At 37.9% G+C, this 15185-nt stretch overlaps 1 protein-coding gene across 3 annotated transcripts in view; it reads left to right on the top strand.

Annotated features, from left to right (window-relative positions):
* Positions 1 to 15185, top strand: part of LOC128742386 (uncharacterized) — a 59181-nt gene that overhangs the window by 13764 nt on the left and 30232 nt on the right. For all 3 annotated transcript variants that reach the window (XM_053838732.1, XM_053838730.1, XM_053838731.1), the window contains exons 3-4: positions 7091 to 7310; positions 7364 to 7501. In XM_053838732.1, the coding sequence (XP_053694707.1) occupies positions 7091 to 7310; positions 7364 to 7501 (358 nt within the window). The remainder of the gene's footprint in view (positions 1 to 7090; positions 7311 to 7363; positions 7502 to 15185) is intronic.

Consider the following 15185-nt stretch of genomic DNA (forward strand, 5'->3'; position numbering starts at 1 on the left):
ATTCTAGCAATCCAGGTACTCTGGTACGAACACCAAACAACAGAACTGGTTTCGAGTATCGGTCGCACTAAAGAGTAGTATAACGAATTGAGGCACAACGGATCCCGGAACTCATTGGCTATTTTAAAAATAAAACCAAGCTGTCGGTTAGCTTTCGTAATGATTTCACTATAGTGTACTCTAAACGAAAGCGCATCATCTAGAGAAACTCCTAGGTACGTGACTCTACATAGCGGCTGATTGCACATGGTGTAACTGTACATAATGGGCTTTTTATCCAATGAAAGGAGATGACGCAACACTTTTGGATACTGACGGTCAGAAAATTTTGCGAACACCAGTTATGAAAAACGTTAATGAGCTGCTGAAGCTCATCGCAATCCAGGCTATTTCGTACGACTTTGAATATTTTTACGTCATCTGCATAGAGCTTTGGGCAACCATCCGGAAGTAGCAACGATATATCATTGATGAACAACGTAAAAAGCAGTGGTCCTAAGTTGCTACCTTGCGGTACTCCTGAGGTATTTGTAAACTGTGCTGAAAGTTGCAATCCAATTTTCACACAAAGAGTGCGGTTCGTCAGGTAAGATTGGAACCATTCCACAAGAGCAGGCGAGATGCCAAGTTTCTTGAGTTTTGCTAGAAGAATTCCATGATCAACTCGGTCGAAAGCCGCTTTCAGATCGGTGTATACTGCATCTATTTGAGCACCAGCACTCATGTTCAGCAAGCAGGTTGAGCAAAAGTTCACTAAGTTAGTGGCTGTCGAACATTTAGGATAGAACCCGTGTTGCTCCGTCGAGATGTAATGTCTGCATTTGATGAATAGCTCGTCATTCATAATGATTTCAAAAATCTTCGAGCACGCACAAAGTCATGTAATGCCCCTGTAATTCTGCACATCACGTTTATCACCTTTTTTGAATACTGGAAACATAACGGAAAGCTTCCAACTAGTAGGTACGCATTGCCGGAGTGATAGATTAAATAGTAGGCATAACGGACGTATGAATACAGCAGCACATCTTTTCAGCACACATGATGGAATCCCATCGGGACCAGCAGACCAGGAGGATTTTAACTTATCGATTGCAGTTTCAACGTGACGGTCGTGATTTCAGCTAAATTAAAATTAATAACATTACTAAGTAAGTTACGTAGAGCACCGTCGACTTCAGCATTTGAGGCAGTAGTGTTATGGAATGTACGTTGAAAGTTTTCAGCTAAGAGAGTGCATTTTTCTGCTAACGAACTGCCATGACTACCACCAAGAAACATGTCAACCGGTAGCCCCGCTTCTTTACGTTTGGTATTTACGAACGACCAAAACAACCTAGGGCTGCGGCGTCTAAGATTGTTCTGCATTCGAAAGGTGTACTGCTTGTAGAGGTATCGGTTATATTTTCGGTAGATGCTGCTAACACGGTTGAAGTGCCGTTTAGAAATTGGACATCGTCGTTTGCAATATTCTCGCAGAGCTGAGGAGCGCTGTCTTTTTAACAGCCGGATATGCTGATTGGCCCAAGGAGGTTTTCGAGCTGGTCTTCGATAAGGAACAAAACGAGCGATTGCTGACATAACAGCCGAGTTGAAGTATTCCAGAGCTTCGTCAACAGGCGGGGAGGACTCCAGAAAATGCCAATCAATTTGAGAAACGGCAACGTTCAATGACTCAAAATCAGCTCTGCGGAAATCCAAACTCAGAATGTCTGGGATATCCACGAATTGTACCGGCTCTGGTAGACTGACAGAAACGTCAAGCGGTAGCAGTGTTTCACTTGCTTCAAACACTTCACATAAATCAGCGTCATTAACGAGTGCCCAATCGAGCAGGCGACCGTTGCCATTAGTTACATGGTTTATTTGCGTTAGGTTGTGCAGACTTAACCCATCCAATAGCGTGGAACATGCTGCAGATATGTTGGACTGTTGAAAATCAACAGCAGGGGTACCATCATCCATACGTTTCCACACTATGCCGGGCTGATTATAGTCTCCGAGAATAATCGCAAGATCAGTACCGTCTAAGCGTGTAAGAATGGAGCCAATCGAACTAATATGGTTTTCTATAGTGACAAAATCAGATCGACGGTCGGGTGGTAGGTAGATAGCGCCAAAGCTAATGCAGCGAGGTGGGACTGAAATTTTAACCCACAGTTGCTCTAGTGTATCACAAATTGGCGTCGGATCAGCATAGCTGATTAAATCTCTAGAAACAGCAATCAGGACTCCACCGCCACGTGTCTTGCTGCTATTGCGAAGATCACGATCGCAACGGTAAACGGTAAAACGGTTGGGCAGTACTAGAAGCACAGTGCGAGTCAGTGGGTGAAAAGGAGTTAGCAAATATGTACTTGCCATGGAGAATGTTTTGGAAGCCCCGTTCCGCACGCCCACACGTAGGACCGGGACGACTGATAAACGCTGGCAGCGGTGGCACGACTACGGTGGGGGGGTCGGGGGCATCCATGATAGCAACAACAGTGCGTCCCAGTGTCACGTCATTTGATGAGATAAGCGGTCGTCTGAAGAAAGCGGTAGCGTTGGGGGAACACCAGTCGGCAGGCAGGATCAATTAGCCTCCCTGTAACGTCGATGTTCCGCCAATTATGGTCCGCCTACTGCAAGAGTCTGCGCTAGACCCGAAGCCGATAGGTGTCCTAAAGGGACTGGAGAAGTAACCACCATTGGAGTGACCGATGATGAACCGGAGCCGAGGTTAGCACGGGGTTCAACCGATGGAGTACTAGCAGGAGCTGGGTCAATGGGGGGCAGCCATACCACTGAATTCGCCCGAGCATCGTCAAATTCCCTGAATATAATCCCTTGTGGCCAAGCATCAGGGTTCAAGGCCGCAGTTTTGTACGCCATAGAAAAGCCAACTTTAAGCGAAACGAAGTTGAGCGATTGAAGGTCGGTCCCCTTTTTGACCAACGGAACAACACGAATCGCATCCGTAATTTGTAGACCGTCTCGTACAAGTCTTTCTACGACGTCAGAAGTCACGGTGGGGTGGAACCGCGAGAGATACACCCAAAATAACTTAGGCGGGGAGCTAGCCACAAGCTTTTCTTGGTTCTCGACAGGTCTAGTACCGGTAACCGGTTTATTGGGAGTCACCGTGTCACCGCGGCAACGTTTTGAAGGACGTGAAATTTTCGATTTTGGCGCGGACCGATTTTGGCAACAAAAGTATTTGTTTTTGACAACACGACGTATTTCGCTTCCAAAGATATGCTTAAACATCTATCAATTTCCGCATGAATGTTCAAAAAGATCCAAAATGATGATTTCAGTAAGTGCATGAAAAAAAATTGTAGTTGTGGAATGTTATGAAAGGTAATATTCTTATGAACGTAGGACTACGTCTTACCACAGGGTGTCAAAAACTTGCTTGTGTCGGCTTGATGAATGGTTGCAATCGTAAAAAATCATTTATTAACTATTTTTGACCCACTTTTATTAAATTGTTCAATATTAAAAAAGGACTTGCACTTCCAAAAAGATGCTGAAATATTAGTTTTCGCATACATGCTCGAAATGACGAAAAAATGATGCCCCCAGTATATTCTTAAAACAGTTTGTGGTTATAGAGTGTTCAAATAATATTTTTATTGCCGTAGGACTACGTCTTACTCGAATAGCTCTCTGCGGACTATTTAAACATAAAATGGTTACAATCGCAGAAAAATCATTGATTATTGATATTTAGTCAATTTCTAACGCATTTATATTCAATTTTTTCATATCAAAAATGGATGTCGACTTTGGCATAGGCATAGGCGACACGCATTTGTTGTCAAATTGGAAATCGCACTGTATTGTCGTACAAAGTTATTGAATATGTACGGAGCGCACCAAAAAACGGTGGTGAGCACCAGATAGAGAGTTAAAGAAACACGAAGGCTCTGATTTAATCCAAAGAATGTAAGAATCTTTATTATGCCACACATTTCATAAATAAAAATGTAGGGTAAAATAGTCAACAGTGAGACAGCAAGAACAGTGAATCAATGGGAATAGTCTATCCATCCAAGATCCAATCAAGATCTAAAATATTTTCCTGGAACGTTCAATTTCTTAATCTTCATCGCATAATGTATTTTGAGAAAAAATGGTTAATTTTTTAATATATATTTCATCTAAAATCATTTTTGGGAGGCCAAAGTAAAATTTTTTGCAATCATTTCTTGATGATTTTCAATAACAAATCGCCAATTTAATTTTAATTAAAATTTACTACATGGCATCACGTAGTAATGAGAGATAATAATACAAAACAGGCATGGTTCGATCACTTTAACTAAATTTTGATTCATTTGATAGTGCCGTTTCAGCCGAGCAAAATTTGACAAAGTTGTATATGGGACATTTGTAAAACTAGTTATTATCTACAATTTTGCTGAATAAAGTTTTGCTGTATCTTTGGTGCTTACGATGCAGCTATGCTAGTATCTCATTAATGACTAAATGAACGTTGACTTAGTTATAAATAATTTAGCTAATAATCAAAACTACTGACACTTTTTTTTCAACAAGGACAGGTTATATCTTTCAAATGGATTGGAGAGCTCGTTAGTAGCTATCATCAAACAATTTTTAATTTTTTTTGGGAAAAAAGTGTCTTACTGTATATGATAGCTATACCTTTATACCTGTATTATAATTGTTTACAGCTTGTAGGCCCGAAGTGTAAATTGTTAATAATTGTTGTATTTCAAACTGATTTTCAGAAAGAAATTCTTAGAAAATATGCGTAATACCTGCCAACCACTGACTTTTCTGATACCATTAGTGAAGACCCTGAATCGGAAATCAAATTTATGTGACTACTAAAATTGATTGGTATTGCGTTCACATAGAAAAATTCTACTGAACTATTGTTTTATTTTTTATCAAAATCAATATATACAAATAATTGCAATTGCTAATGTTCTCCTATTTTATTGAGTTACCAAAAAATTTCTTAGAAAGTGAAATCTTTGAAAATTTTAATTTAAATCTTATAATTAAATAAGAACAACTCACAAATCGTTCAATCTACTACGCATACTTGGTATGATGATATATAGGTCCAAGAATGACAACAAGCCAGTCGTCGTATATTCGAACCATAGCTAGAGGGAACTGTTAGAAAGTAATTTTTGGAGCATTGAGATCTCGTAGTCTCAACACTAAGCCCAATGATGCCATTGCGGAATGGTAGCTCGATCAATTGAATTATTGTTTGTAGGGTGCTCAAATGATTCAAGTTTGTATAAAAATTTCTAACTACTAACTTCTGAACGAAACTTGTCGTCCGAAAGGCATGTAATAACCTATAATAACCAGAAAGCTAAGCCATCTGTAAAAAAAGATTTGGTTTTAATTAAAAAAAACTATACTTAGATAACTATTAATAATAAAAACTTGAGTCATTAATATGCATTTGATTTAATTTTACAGTACTTTCAATTGCAGTTGGCAGTACTTTCTTTCCAATATGTCATAAAAGTATTTTTAACACTTAAGGAATAACTTGCACCGATATTTTTAACAGTTATAACAGTGTATAATGAAATAAATTACAAATTGCATGCCAAAATTGCAATTCACATAGGTAATACAGGTCGGACTCGGTTATTCGGGTGAAAAAAAATTTAAATGGGTTTTTTGAAATGTGTTTACATTCAGAACGTAATTAACAATATAAAAAAAATTTCATCCGAATCATCGAGTCCGACCTGTAATAATCAAATTAAAGTAATGAAATAAATGGTGCAACAATTATTTTTAGTTTTGAGAACTATAAATGAGACATTCGTTTGTATATTTTTCTCAGCTGAAACATTGGAATGATTTGCTTGTACAACCTTTATACATGCATTGTTAAATTTGATGTGTAGGCTATTCATTTTATGGATCCATAGTTTGTTTCAAATTTGGCTTTCTGCGTATTTAAAATTGTCAAATGTTGCTAGAAAACACGACTGATTTAATAAATGCATCAATAAGGTATACCATTCAACAACGCTTAGAGGACTATCAAATTGCAATTTTTGCTTGCCTGCTTACTTCGCACACTGGTGATTTAAAGCAAAGGTGTGTGTTGAAAGTAGCCAATCCAAACTTCAGTGCACATGCGGGGCGTTAGACAGTGGTATATATGCCATCGCACGCTCTGCTGTCGCTAGGAATGAAAGTGTGTGGTGATTTTTGCGCGCGCCTCTTGCATACACTGAGGGGAATGCCAAGACTGATCGGTGTTAAATCAGACCGAACCAAGTCGCAAAATTTTAAAAAAATGAGTTGATGATAGCAAACGATCAAGAATTTTCTAAGCGACATTATACTCTAATCAGACTACATAAATGTTGCAAACAGCCACAGTTAGATGATGATGCATGCAAACTTTGAATGCGTTTTCTCGAAGTCAGAATTTTGCCACTCGGCTCTGTCTGACTTAACACCGACCGAGGGGGCGCTGTAGCCGCAAGGTTACCGAGTCTGTTTTGACAAGCGAATGATCGTGGGTTCGAATCTTAGTAGAATCAGGCCATTCGATGTCAAAGTGACTTTAGCATGGGTTTATTCTCAGGCCCCTTATCACCCTTCCTTCATGCTGAGTTCTACATTATCCCGAAGACGCCTCTTATGGTTAGTATACTGGTATGAGGACCTATTGAGGTAATGGTTTTGAACCTCATGAGGACTCACCAGTTCTGACTATAACGAGGCGAAACAGGTTTGGTATAGTAGGACATGCATCGAAGCAAGGGTAAAACCCTCATACACATAAGCACGCATAAAAAAAAGCTTATCGTTCACTCAATAACCATAAAGCACAGAAATGCAATGCAGAATACAGCATACACCCGGGCAACATTACAATAGATCAATAATGTTGTGGTCAAAGTGATAAGCCCATACAAAAAAAACACCGACCATATGAATCAGTTTGCGCCAGACAATAGACAATTCAGAGCTCCTCACACAAAAGCTTAGCTTGGCTAAGGTGGTACGGCCAAATAAATAAAAATAACCAATACCAAAATGATCCACATACTTTAGAGTCAACTAACAGCTTGTACTATCAATATCATTGAAGCATGTGCCCCGCAACCCACGGAGGACAGTTCAAGCAGTCCAGCCGATCAGCATGAATTCAATACAAGTCAGAACTCACCCCAGCTGAGCGGAACCAATAATTTATTCCAGAGCGATTCAGATGATAAACATTCACTGGCATTTGCGTTTCGCTCCAGACAAACTCCTTTGACGGGAAATTTTGAATCAGATTCGTTTAATGAAAATTTTAGTCCAGCCAGGTAAATAATTTCAATTTCATTATGTTCCACACTAGTTTATTGTCCATTTTCAGGCCGAATTTGAGACGAAAACGTAAATTCAAACGAATGGCGGTGGGATATGAAGCTTCACTTTCATCGTCGTCGGTTGCTAACAGTTCCATTTTCCCAGCCATTTTAAAAAAAAGAGCATTTAATCATGAAAATTTGAGGTAAGTACCATATCCCTTATTGGTCTGGTTTAAAAATTAGTGGGAAGATTTTAAAACACATATTTTATCACAGTGCATAATACAATTCTCGCGAAACTTTTCAAAACGACCTAAATAACATTGAGAGACTCTCTTTGGTGTCCCTCTCTTCTGATTATTGCAGCGACATAAATGCATTTTAACTAAAGTTTTCTTAACAAACAAGCTAGCTAGCTTGTGACGCCAGCAACCGATTCTTGCAAAGCTGACGTATTAAAGTGCCTTTGCATGGCCGTTATAAGCAAAAGAGGAGAGACCCGAAGAGAATCTCTCATTGTTACTAAGGTCCTTTTGAAAAGTTTCGCGAGAATTGTTTGTAGCAAGTAGCCGAAATTTGTTAAATTTTTTACTCAAAATCTAAGTTTATACACCGTAAGGACCCATGTCATGTGCTTCGGTGGCCTCACATGTGCCGGCCATGTGAGTAAGGCTTGGTGTTTTTATCTGTATGAGTGTGTTTTTATCTGTATGAGTGTGTTATTTTTGTTGATAGGTGTGATAGTATCATTGTAGTACATCCTTGCTGCAATGGCGGCAAGCTGTACAGATCTTGTCAAAACGTAATTGGACTATAATGGGTCTTACTGAAAGGTAGAATTTGTTTGTAGAGGCACTCCCTTTGGTTTATTTTCAACTTCATGATATTACACGTCACAAAAATTTAGGTTTTCTTGCCACAGGAAATGATCCCTAGCCAAAGCATACATTTTTTCACGAAGTTATCCGCTTAAACAAACTTGCATCCGCTAGGAACCATCCCGAGAGTAGGAGCTTTGAAGATAAACTCCCGATAATTGGTTGTAATCGACTTTCGCCATAATCATCATAATTTTCGAAAAATCAATTTTTTGTTTATTTCATGATCGTAGTGTACATATATTTAAGTGTGCATACAGAAAATTTTATGCCAATCTGGCATATTTGTAACGCATATACGTTATACGCATATTTGTAACGATGTGCCAGAGCGATTGAAGAAGGAACGCGAAACTTTGAACGCGCGTCTCTCAAAACCGTGTTTTCAAAGTCGATGAGCAAGATTTCTTGAAAACGGCTGAACCGAATTTATTAATTTATTAAGGATTTATTCTAGAGATTTATCGAAGGTTTTTCCTCACCAATTAACCCTCTAGTGCCCAAATTTTTGATTTGCTTGAAAAAATTTTAAAATGCTCATTTCGTGGCCAGAATAATGGAAAAAATATTCTCTAATTACTAAGTTCAGGAATAGTTTGATTATTTATAGAATTTCGTAATCCGCCAATTGGCGGGGTTTAGCACCTGGACGCAAAAAGGTTGCAAAATCAAATTTTTCAATTTAATTCAGGACCTCGATTTCAGAACATCTATAACAGTGCTAGTATTTATGAAACTAGTTATAATGAGCTTCAACTGAAATTTTTGACCATATGGCCGATTCCAGGTCCCGGACAAGTTCCTTCGAAATCCGTTCCGTACTTGAATCAGAAAAGAAACCCTCCCCGGGCCCGGAACCGGTCATACGGCCTCTGTGAGACATGAGATGATCGCCAATCGCTATTTTGACGAGTGCTGATGTTTTTTGATATGCGACACGACATAATTTACTGATGCTGAAATGTCCCTTTATGGGAAACGGATCCAGGTTTATAATATCCCCCCGGATTCGGATGGCGCGCATCATGGCTCATAACTGCGGCAAAGTAACTGATATGTCCACAGTCGATGCTTACTAAAATCAACAGATTTCAAACAAGTTTTAAATATTTGGTAACCTTATCTAAAAAAGCCATGTCACGGTCGCCCAAGGAACTCCGGAATAACTCCGGGACCATATGACATATGGCTATTATCTATAGATATTATGAAAATAGAAAATATTTCCGGAAAAATTCCCAAATTTGGTGAAAAAATATTGAAAGATAAAAAAGTTACGGCCGCCAGGTGTCGATAACCCAACCAAAAACGCGTCGCTATTCTTGAGAAGTGGATTTTGCGGTCTCCTTTTGTCCAGCGCCTCTATGGTTCAAAGGTACAAGTACCAGCGAACCACATGCCCTGGCGGGTGTTGTGGGTTCGAATCCGGTTATAATCTCAGATTACAGCTTGGTTCGACTCATGCACCTTCCAGCGTTGGACAAAAGGTAGGAGTCAAAATGACTACTTGTCAAGCATAGCTACCAATACCCCCCCCCTTCCTTTCCGCTCTGCCCCTCCTTCAAAAAATTTTCATTTCTTTCCCCTACCGTCCCTTCATCAATTGTAGAACCATCGTTTCAAAAAATATTAATATATATGTATGACCGCATTTCAAGGTCAAGACTAAAAACTTGAGATTAGTAAGCAGTTTGCTTTTGGGGATTCTATTACTCCGAATAGTTCCCAGTCGTATATTCCTCTCGTTCCTCTCGAGTGGAGATATAAAATCAATGGTAATGTCCTATAATAATAATCGAAACATATGATATTTAAAATCCGGCAAAATTTTAGAAAGGCGAAGACCAACATTAGTAGCTGCTCCCAAGTCAGGATTGCCTACACCATAATATGCTTTGAAACTGTAACCTTTGAAAAACCTTTAGAGTCTGATAGAACATGAAACTTAAATCCTCATTTATGTGACTTGTTTGATAAATTGGGTTTTTCATTTTTGTAGTTCACATTTGTTCACTATAATCTTTTATCGACTGGTAATTTATTCAATTTGTTCATTAACACAAACTTATTAAGCGGTATAGATTAAAATTTGCGGTTTTAAAATAGTCTATGATGGATCCCATTTTGAATAATATTGTCTTGCTTATCAAGAATTTGTCGTTAAGCAGTAAAATTCGCCGGGTTTCAATGAATCTGTTTCTTGGTTATAGGGTTATGGTTTTCAAATACCATAAAATGCAAAAATGTTTTGTGATATAGCTATAAAGCGTTATATTGTAGCTCGTCAAAAGGCGCACTGAAAATTAGGTGATAAATCCTGTAAATTCCCCTTCCATATTAATCCCACTGCATGCTTGTGTATTTTTCAAGGCATATAAAAGAAGCTAACAAGGGCTATGACAATAATTTATAGCTTAAACTCGAAAAAAAATCAATAAATACAACGAAAACAACACGTTGTCAAAATACCAAAAAAAGTTGACGGTAATGCCCAACCCCGCCAATTGGCGGGGTCAGTTCCTTGATAAAAATCGGCCAGTTCCTAAACTTTTTATCGCAAATTTCCTTTTTTACCATGAAGTACAACTTATCAGCTACTCACCAATAATTTTTTTGTTCATTTAATCCAAGAAATAAGCAATTTACAACAATTTGAATTTCACTCTGCAGAGCAAAATAATTTTTTTTCAGTTTTCTTGCATTTTTCAAGTTTCGCACGAAATATCTGTTTCAAATTAACGTAATAAAACAAACAAACCACTCGAATAGTTAGATTGGACTATAATGAGAAGGTATGGGTGGATACCAACATAAAACGAATAAGCATAGTAGATTTACAACGATTTTGCTGAAGCCCGCCAATTGGCAGGGTTGGGAACTAGAGGGTTAATATTTCTCATTTTATGGACAATTCAAGAGCGAAATTTATGTCAAAAATCGATTTTTTATGTTTAAGAAACCGCCTTTTCGTCAAAACTCATTATTTTGCCAAATCCTTCGATCAATCTATAGATAATATATTTGATCACCGATTCGTTTTTGGTTTTTCGATTTTCGATGATTCAGTCCAAAGATATCATGCTTACCGCAAGACGCCTTATTTTAGAAGAGGAAATTAACTATAGCAGTTATTTAAATAACTTTTTTCTAAAACAAAATATGTTAAAATACAGCCAAAAGCTACTGTAAGATGTATACAAATTTTCACTTTGATCAGTTTAAGGGTTTTCTCTAGAAAAATCGATTTTTTAAGCGTTCTAACTACATATGCCCCCTTAAAATAATCCGACCAGTTGAAAAATTTTTCGGTCGGGAAAATCATACATAAACCGGGAAAGAGTCGGGAAAAAACCGGGAATTTGAAATTTGAAATGGAGTGGCCACCCTGCTAATAACATACTCGTTATAAAAGTGTTATATATTTGAATGTTATAGACCTAATTTGGGTCATTAACAAGTTGTTATAACTAAAAGTACCGTAAGTGTGTTACTTGGGTAAGCACATAATATTGAATAAGTATCATGTTTCTCTAGGTGAGTGAACCCTGGTTTATATTGTCTGTAAAGTGTGTGCATTCTGTTTTGGGAAAATCGCCGCCCAAGTAGCACAATATAGGCCCATTTAGTTAAAGCAACCGCATTACGACTGAAATTAATCATATTTCGGTTACCGCAACAACTTTGTAACAACCGTGCTAGTAGGGCAAGAGAATACTGCCCATAAATGGAAGACAGTCACATCTGCAAAATCGTGCAACTACGAAAAACGCTGTTGAAGCCACGACCATTTTTTCTTTAATATTGAATCGATTTTGGAAACAAATCGTCATAAAATCACTTGAATGTACATAACAGAATACTTTTACAAACAATTTGTTCACAAGTGACTTAAAATTTATTTCAAAACTTAGAAAAACTGTCGAAGTTACTGATATGCGTTTATTTGTGCTTGAATAAGCAAGAATAAACGCATAACAGTCACAGGCACAGCATGCCTTGATCCTTGCATTGTCGGTGACTCGGCAGTATTTTCAAGACCACGTGTCGTTGTTTTGATAATTCACGTGCTCGTTCAATTCAATTGTTCAAAATGTCCTTTTTGACTCAAATCTCTTCCTGGCCTTTTCTTCTTTTTATTGTAATTTGTTATATTGAGTTTATAGTGAGGTTGCATGGTGGGGTTTGTTTGACGCAGAAGCTGGTCGCTTTCCTGTGTGTCCGGAACACTCCCAGAACGTGTCCGAGTATGACCAATGTAAACCTGGACACAATATGTGACAGCAAATGAACTATTTCAAACTAGTTTTGCAATTTCGAGTACCGACTTAGAGATGTCACATGTTGTATTTTAGTTAAATTCAGAAACTGATCCCCGTAGAGGAATCTGGAACATTCACGGACATGTTTAGATGAGGCCAATGGCGTCTTGAACACTTTATACGACTTCCAATAGTCTAGATTTGCAAATCCGTGTATTTATAGGTGTCACATGATGGGTTTGTTGTGATTCAAGGTTCTTCTATGTTCAGTCCCATATATTTCGGAACTTGTTCCCACTGTAACTTCGGAATCATACATCCGATCCAAATTCTCCTCAATAGTGTTCTTCTAGGCCATAAAATCTTCCGTTTGGTAGTTGCTACAGGCGAATCGGTCCAAGCAATCCCCAAAAACAGATGCTTATTGATATATTTTTACTACTGTGACTGTTATGCGTTTATTTGTAACATGGGACTGACATAGTTTGATATTTTTTTCAACATCTTGGGAACAAACATAACTTTTTTGTTTAAAATATTGAAAGAACAGTTAATTTAAAGATGATTCCCAGGTTTATCTCAAAAGTGGGGAAAAGTCAGATGGGACTGTTATGCATTTATGGGCAGAATACTATTTCCAAACGTTTTGGTGTTCTTTACTAGGCGAGATAAGCCATTTTTCGTCTACTCGGCATAAATAGAAATATCGCTATAAGAAATATGATTTTACCAACTGCGACATCTAACGGGGCAGTTCCGAATTTAACCGATCATTGTCAAATTCGTCTTGTCTAGACACACAACTTTGTCAAAAACAGCAACTTTCTATCTTATCATGGTCATGAGATATCATCATCATAATCTAAATTGACCACGTACGCCACCTAGTGAGACAGTTTAGAACTTTGTTATACATTATTAAATGCGTTTTGTTCGAATAAACAACTTTGTAGAATACAGTAACATTCTATCTCGTCTCAACTGTGAGATATTCAAAAAATAATCAATATGCTCGTTATAAGCGCCAACTATCGTATCAGTTCCGAATTTTGTTGTCAGCAGTCGGATGTATCTCGTCTATAGATAAACAACTTTGCCAAAGTCCTTCTATCTCTTCACAGTCCCGAGATGTTAAAGATTTTAGTACCGAGGTTCTAGAATTATTTGATTTCCCTGGGCATGGCATAACCTTCAGGATTGCTTAACTGCAACCAGGTCCCAGGGCTGTTCTGTATCTTACACAAATGAAAGATGCACACTAGTGATGCCAAATGTGGTGAAGCCTACCAAAAGTATTTTTGAATCAATTTGATAGAACGTTCAAAATAGTAGCAAGACGTTTGAAGATTCGATTTACGAATCTTAATCTATATACAAAATTTCTATTGATTCAGGGCTTTTGGAAAGATTAATCACAAAGATATTACCTTTGACTTCGCTTGCCCGAACCGCGAATTTTAATCTATCCAGGGTAGTTGCCCAAGGGGTTTTCGTCTTTTTTTCTTTCAGTTAATTTAAAACGACCTGAACAAGAAAAGAATCTGGAACAACATGACAACAACAACAATAATATGGACCAATAACTGATTCAGGTGATGTGACGAGCTACAGAGAATCCAGGTAAAGCTAACAAAGAAAAAGGCAAAAGAAAGGTAAGCGAACGCCAGTCTTGGCATTCCCCTCAGTGTATGCAAGAGGCGCGCGCAAAAATCACCACACACTTCCATTCCTAGCGACAGCAGAGCGTGCGATGGCGTATACACCACTGTCTAACGTCCCGCATGTGCACTGAAGTTTGGATTGTCTACTTTTAACACACTCCCTTGCTTTGAATCACCAGTGTGCGGAATAACGAGGGAGAATAACTCTGCTGTGATCGCATCGCAGTGAGCACTTCTGCGAAATAACCAAGCAAGCAAAAACTGCAATTTGATAGTCCTCTAAGCGTTGTTGAATGGTATACCTTATTGATGCATTTAATAAATCAGTCGTGTTTTGTAGCAACATTTGACAATTTTAAATACGCAGAAAACCAAATTTGAAACAAACTATGGATTAATAAAATGAATACCCTACACATCAAATTTAACAATGCATGCATAAAGGTTATACAGTGGACTCTCAGAAAAGTCAATCGATTGGGGAATGGGTCGATTAACTTTTCCGAAATATTAACTTTTCTGAGTAGTCCTAAGAGTCTATGAAAATGATAAATACAAAAGCGAAAAATATATTCTCGGATACACATTTTTAAGTATCTGAAAGTTGTAATGTAAAGAGAGCAAGATATTATGAAATAATACTTAGTTCCTTTCAGTAAATTTAAAATAGTCGGTTATACTAGTTTACTTTTGATTTTTTGTAGTCTACGACAACGTTTTGACAATGTTCGCGCTTATTTTTTGTTCCCTGCTGTTCATTTATTTTGCATTTAAAATTCAATTTGAGCGCTTTTCCAATATGTAATCAAAAATCCCGAAGCAACTATGTGCCCGTAACATTCCTGTATGAATAAACGCTTTAGACAACCAATAAATTCAAACTCTTAGAAAAGTTAAGCCAAAAATTAACTTTTTAGAGTGTTGCATGCGAGTTAATATTCGCTAACTTTTCTGAACAATTAACTTTTTAGAGAGTTAACTTTTCCGAGAGTCCACTGTGCAAGCAAATCATTGATTATTACAGGACGGACTCGATTATTCGGATGAAATTTTTTTTTCACCCGAATAACCGAGTCCTAACTAACAGTT

The sequence above is a fragment of the Sabethes cyaneus genome, chromosome 3, assembly GCF_943734655.1.
Source record: "Sabethes cyaneus chromosome 3, idSabCyanKW18_F2, whole genome shotgun sequence".
NCBI classification, from domain to species: domain Eukaryota; kingdom Metazoa; phylum Arthropoda; class Insecta; order Diptera; family Culicidae; genus Sabethes; species Sabethes cyaneus.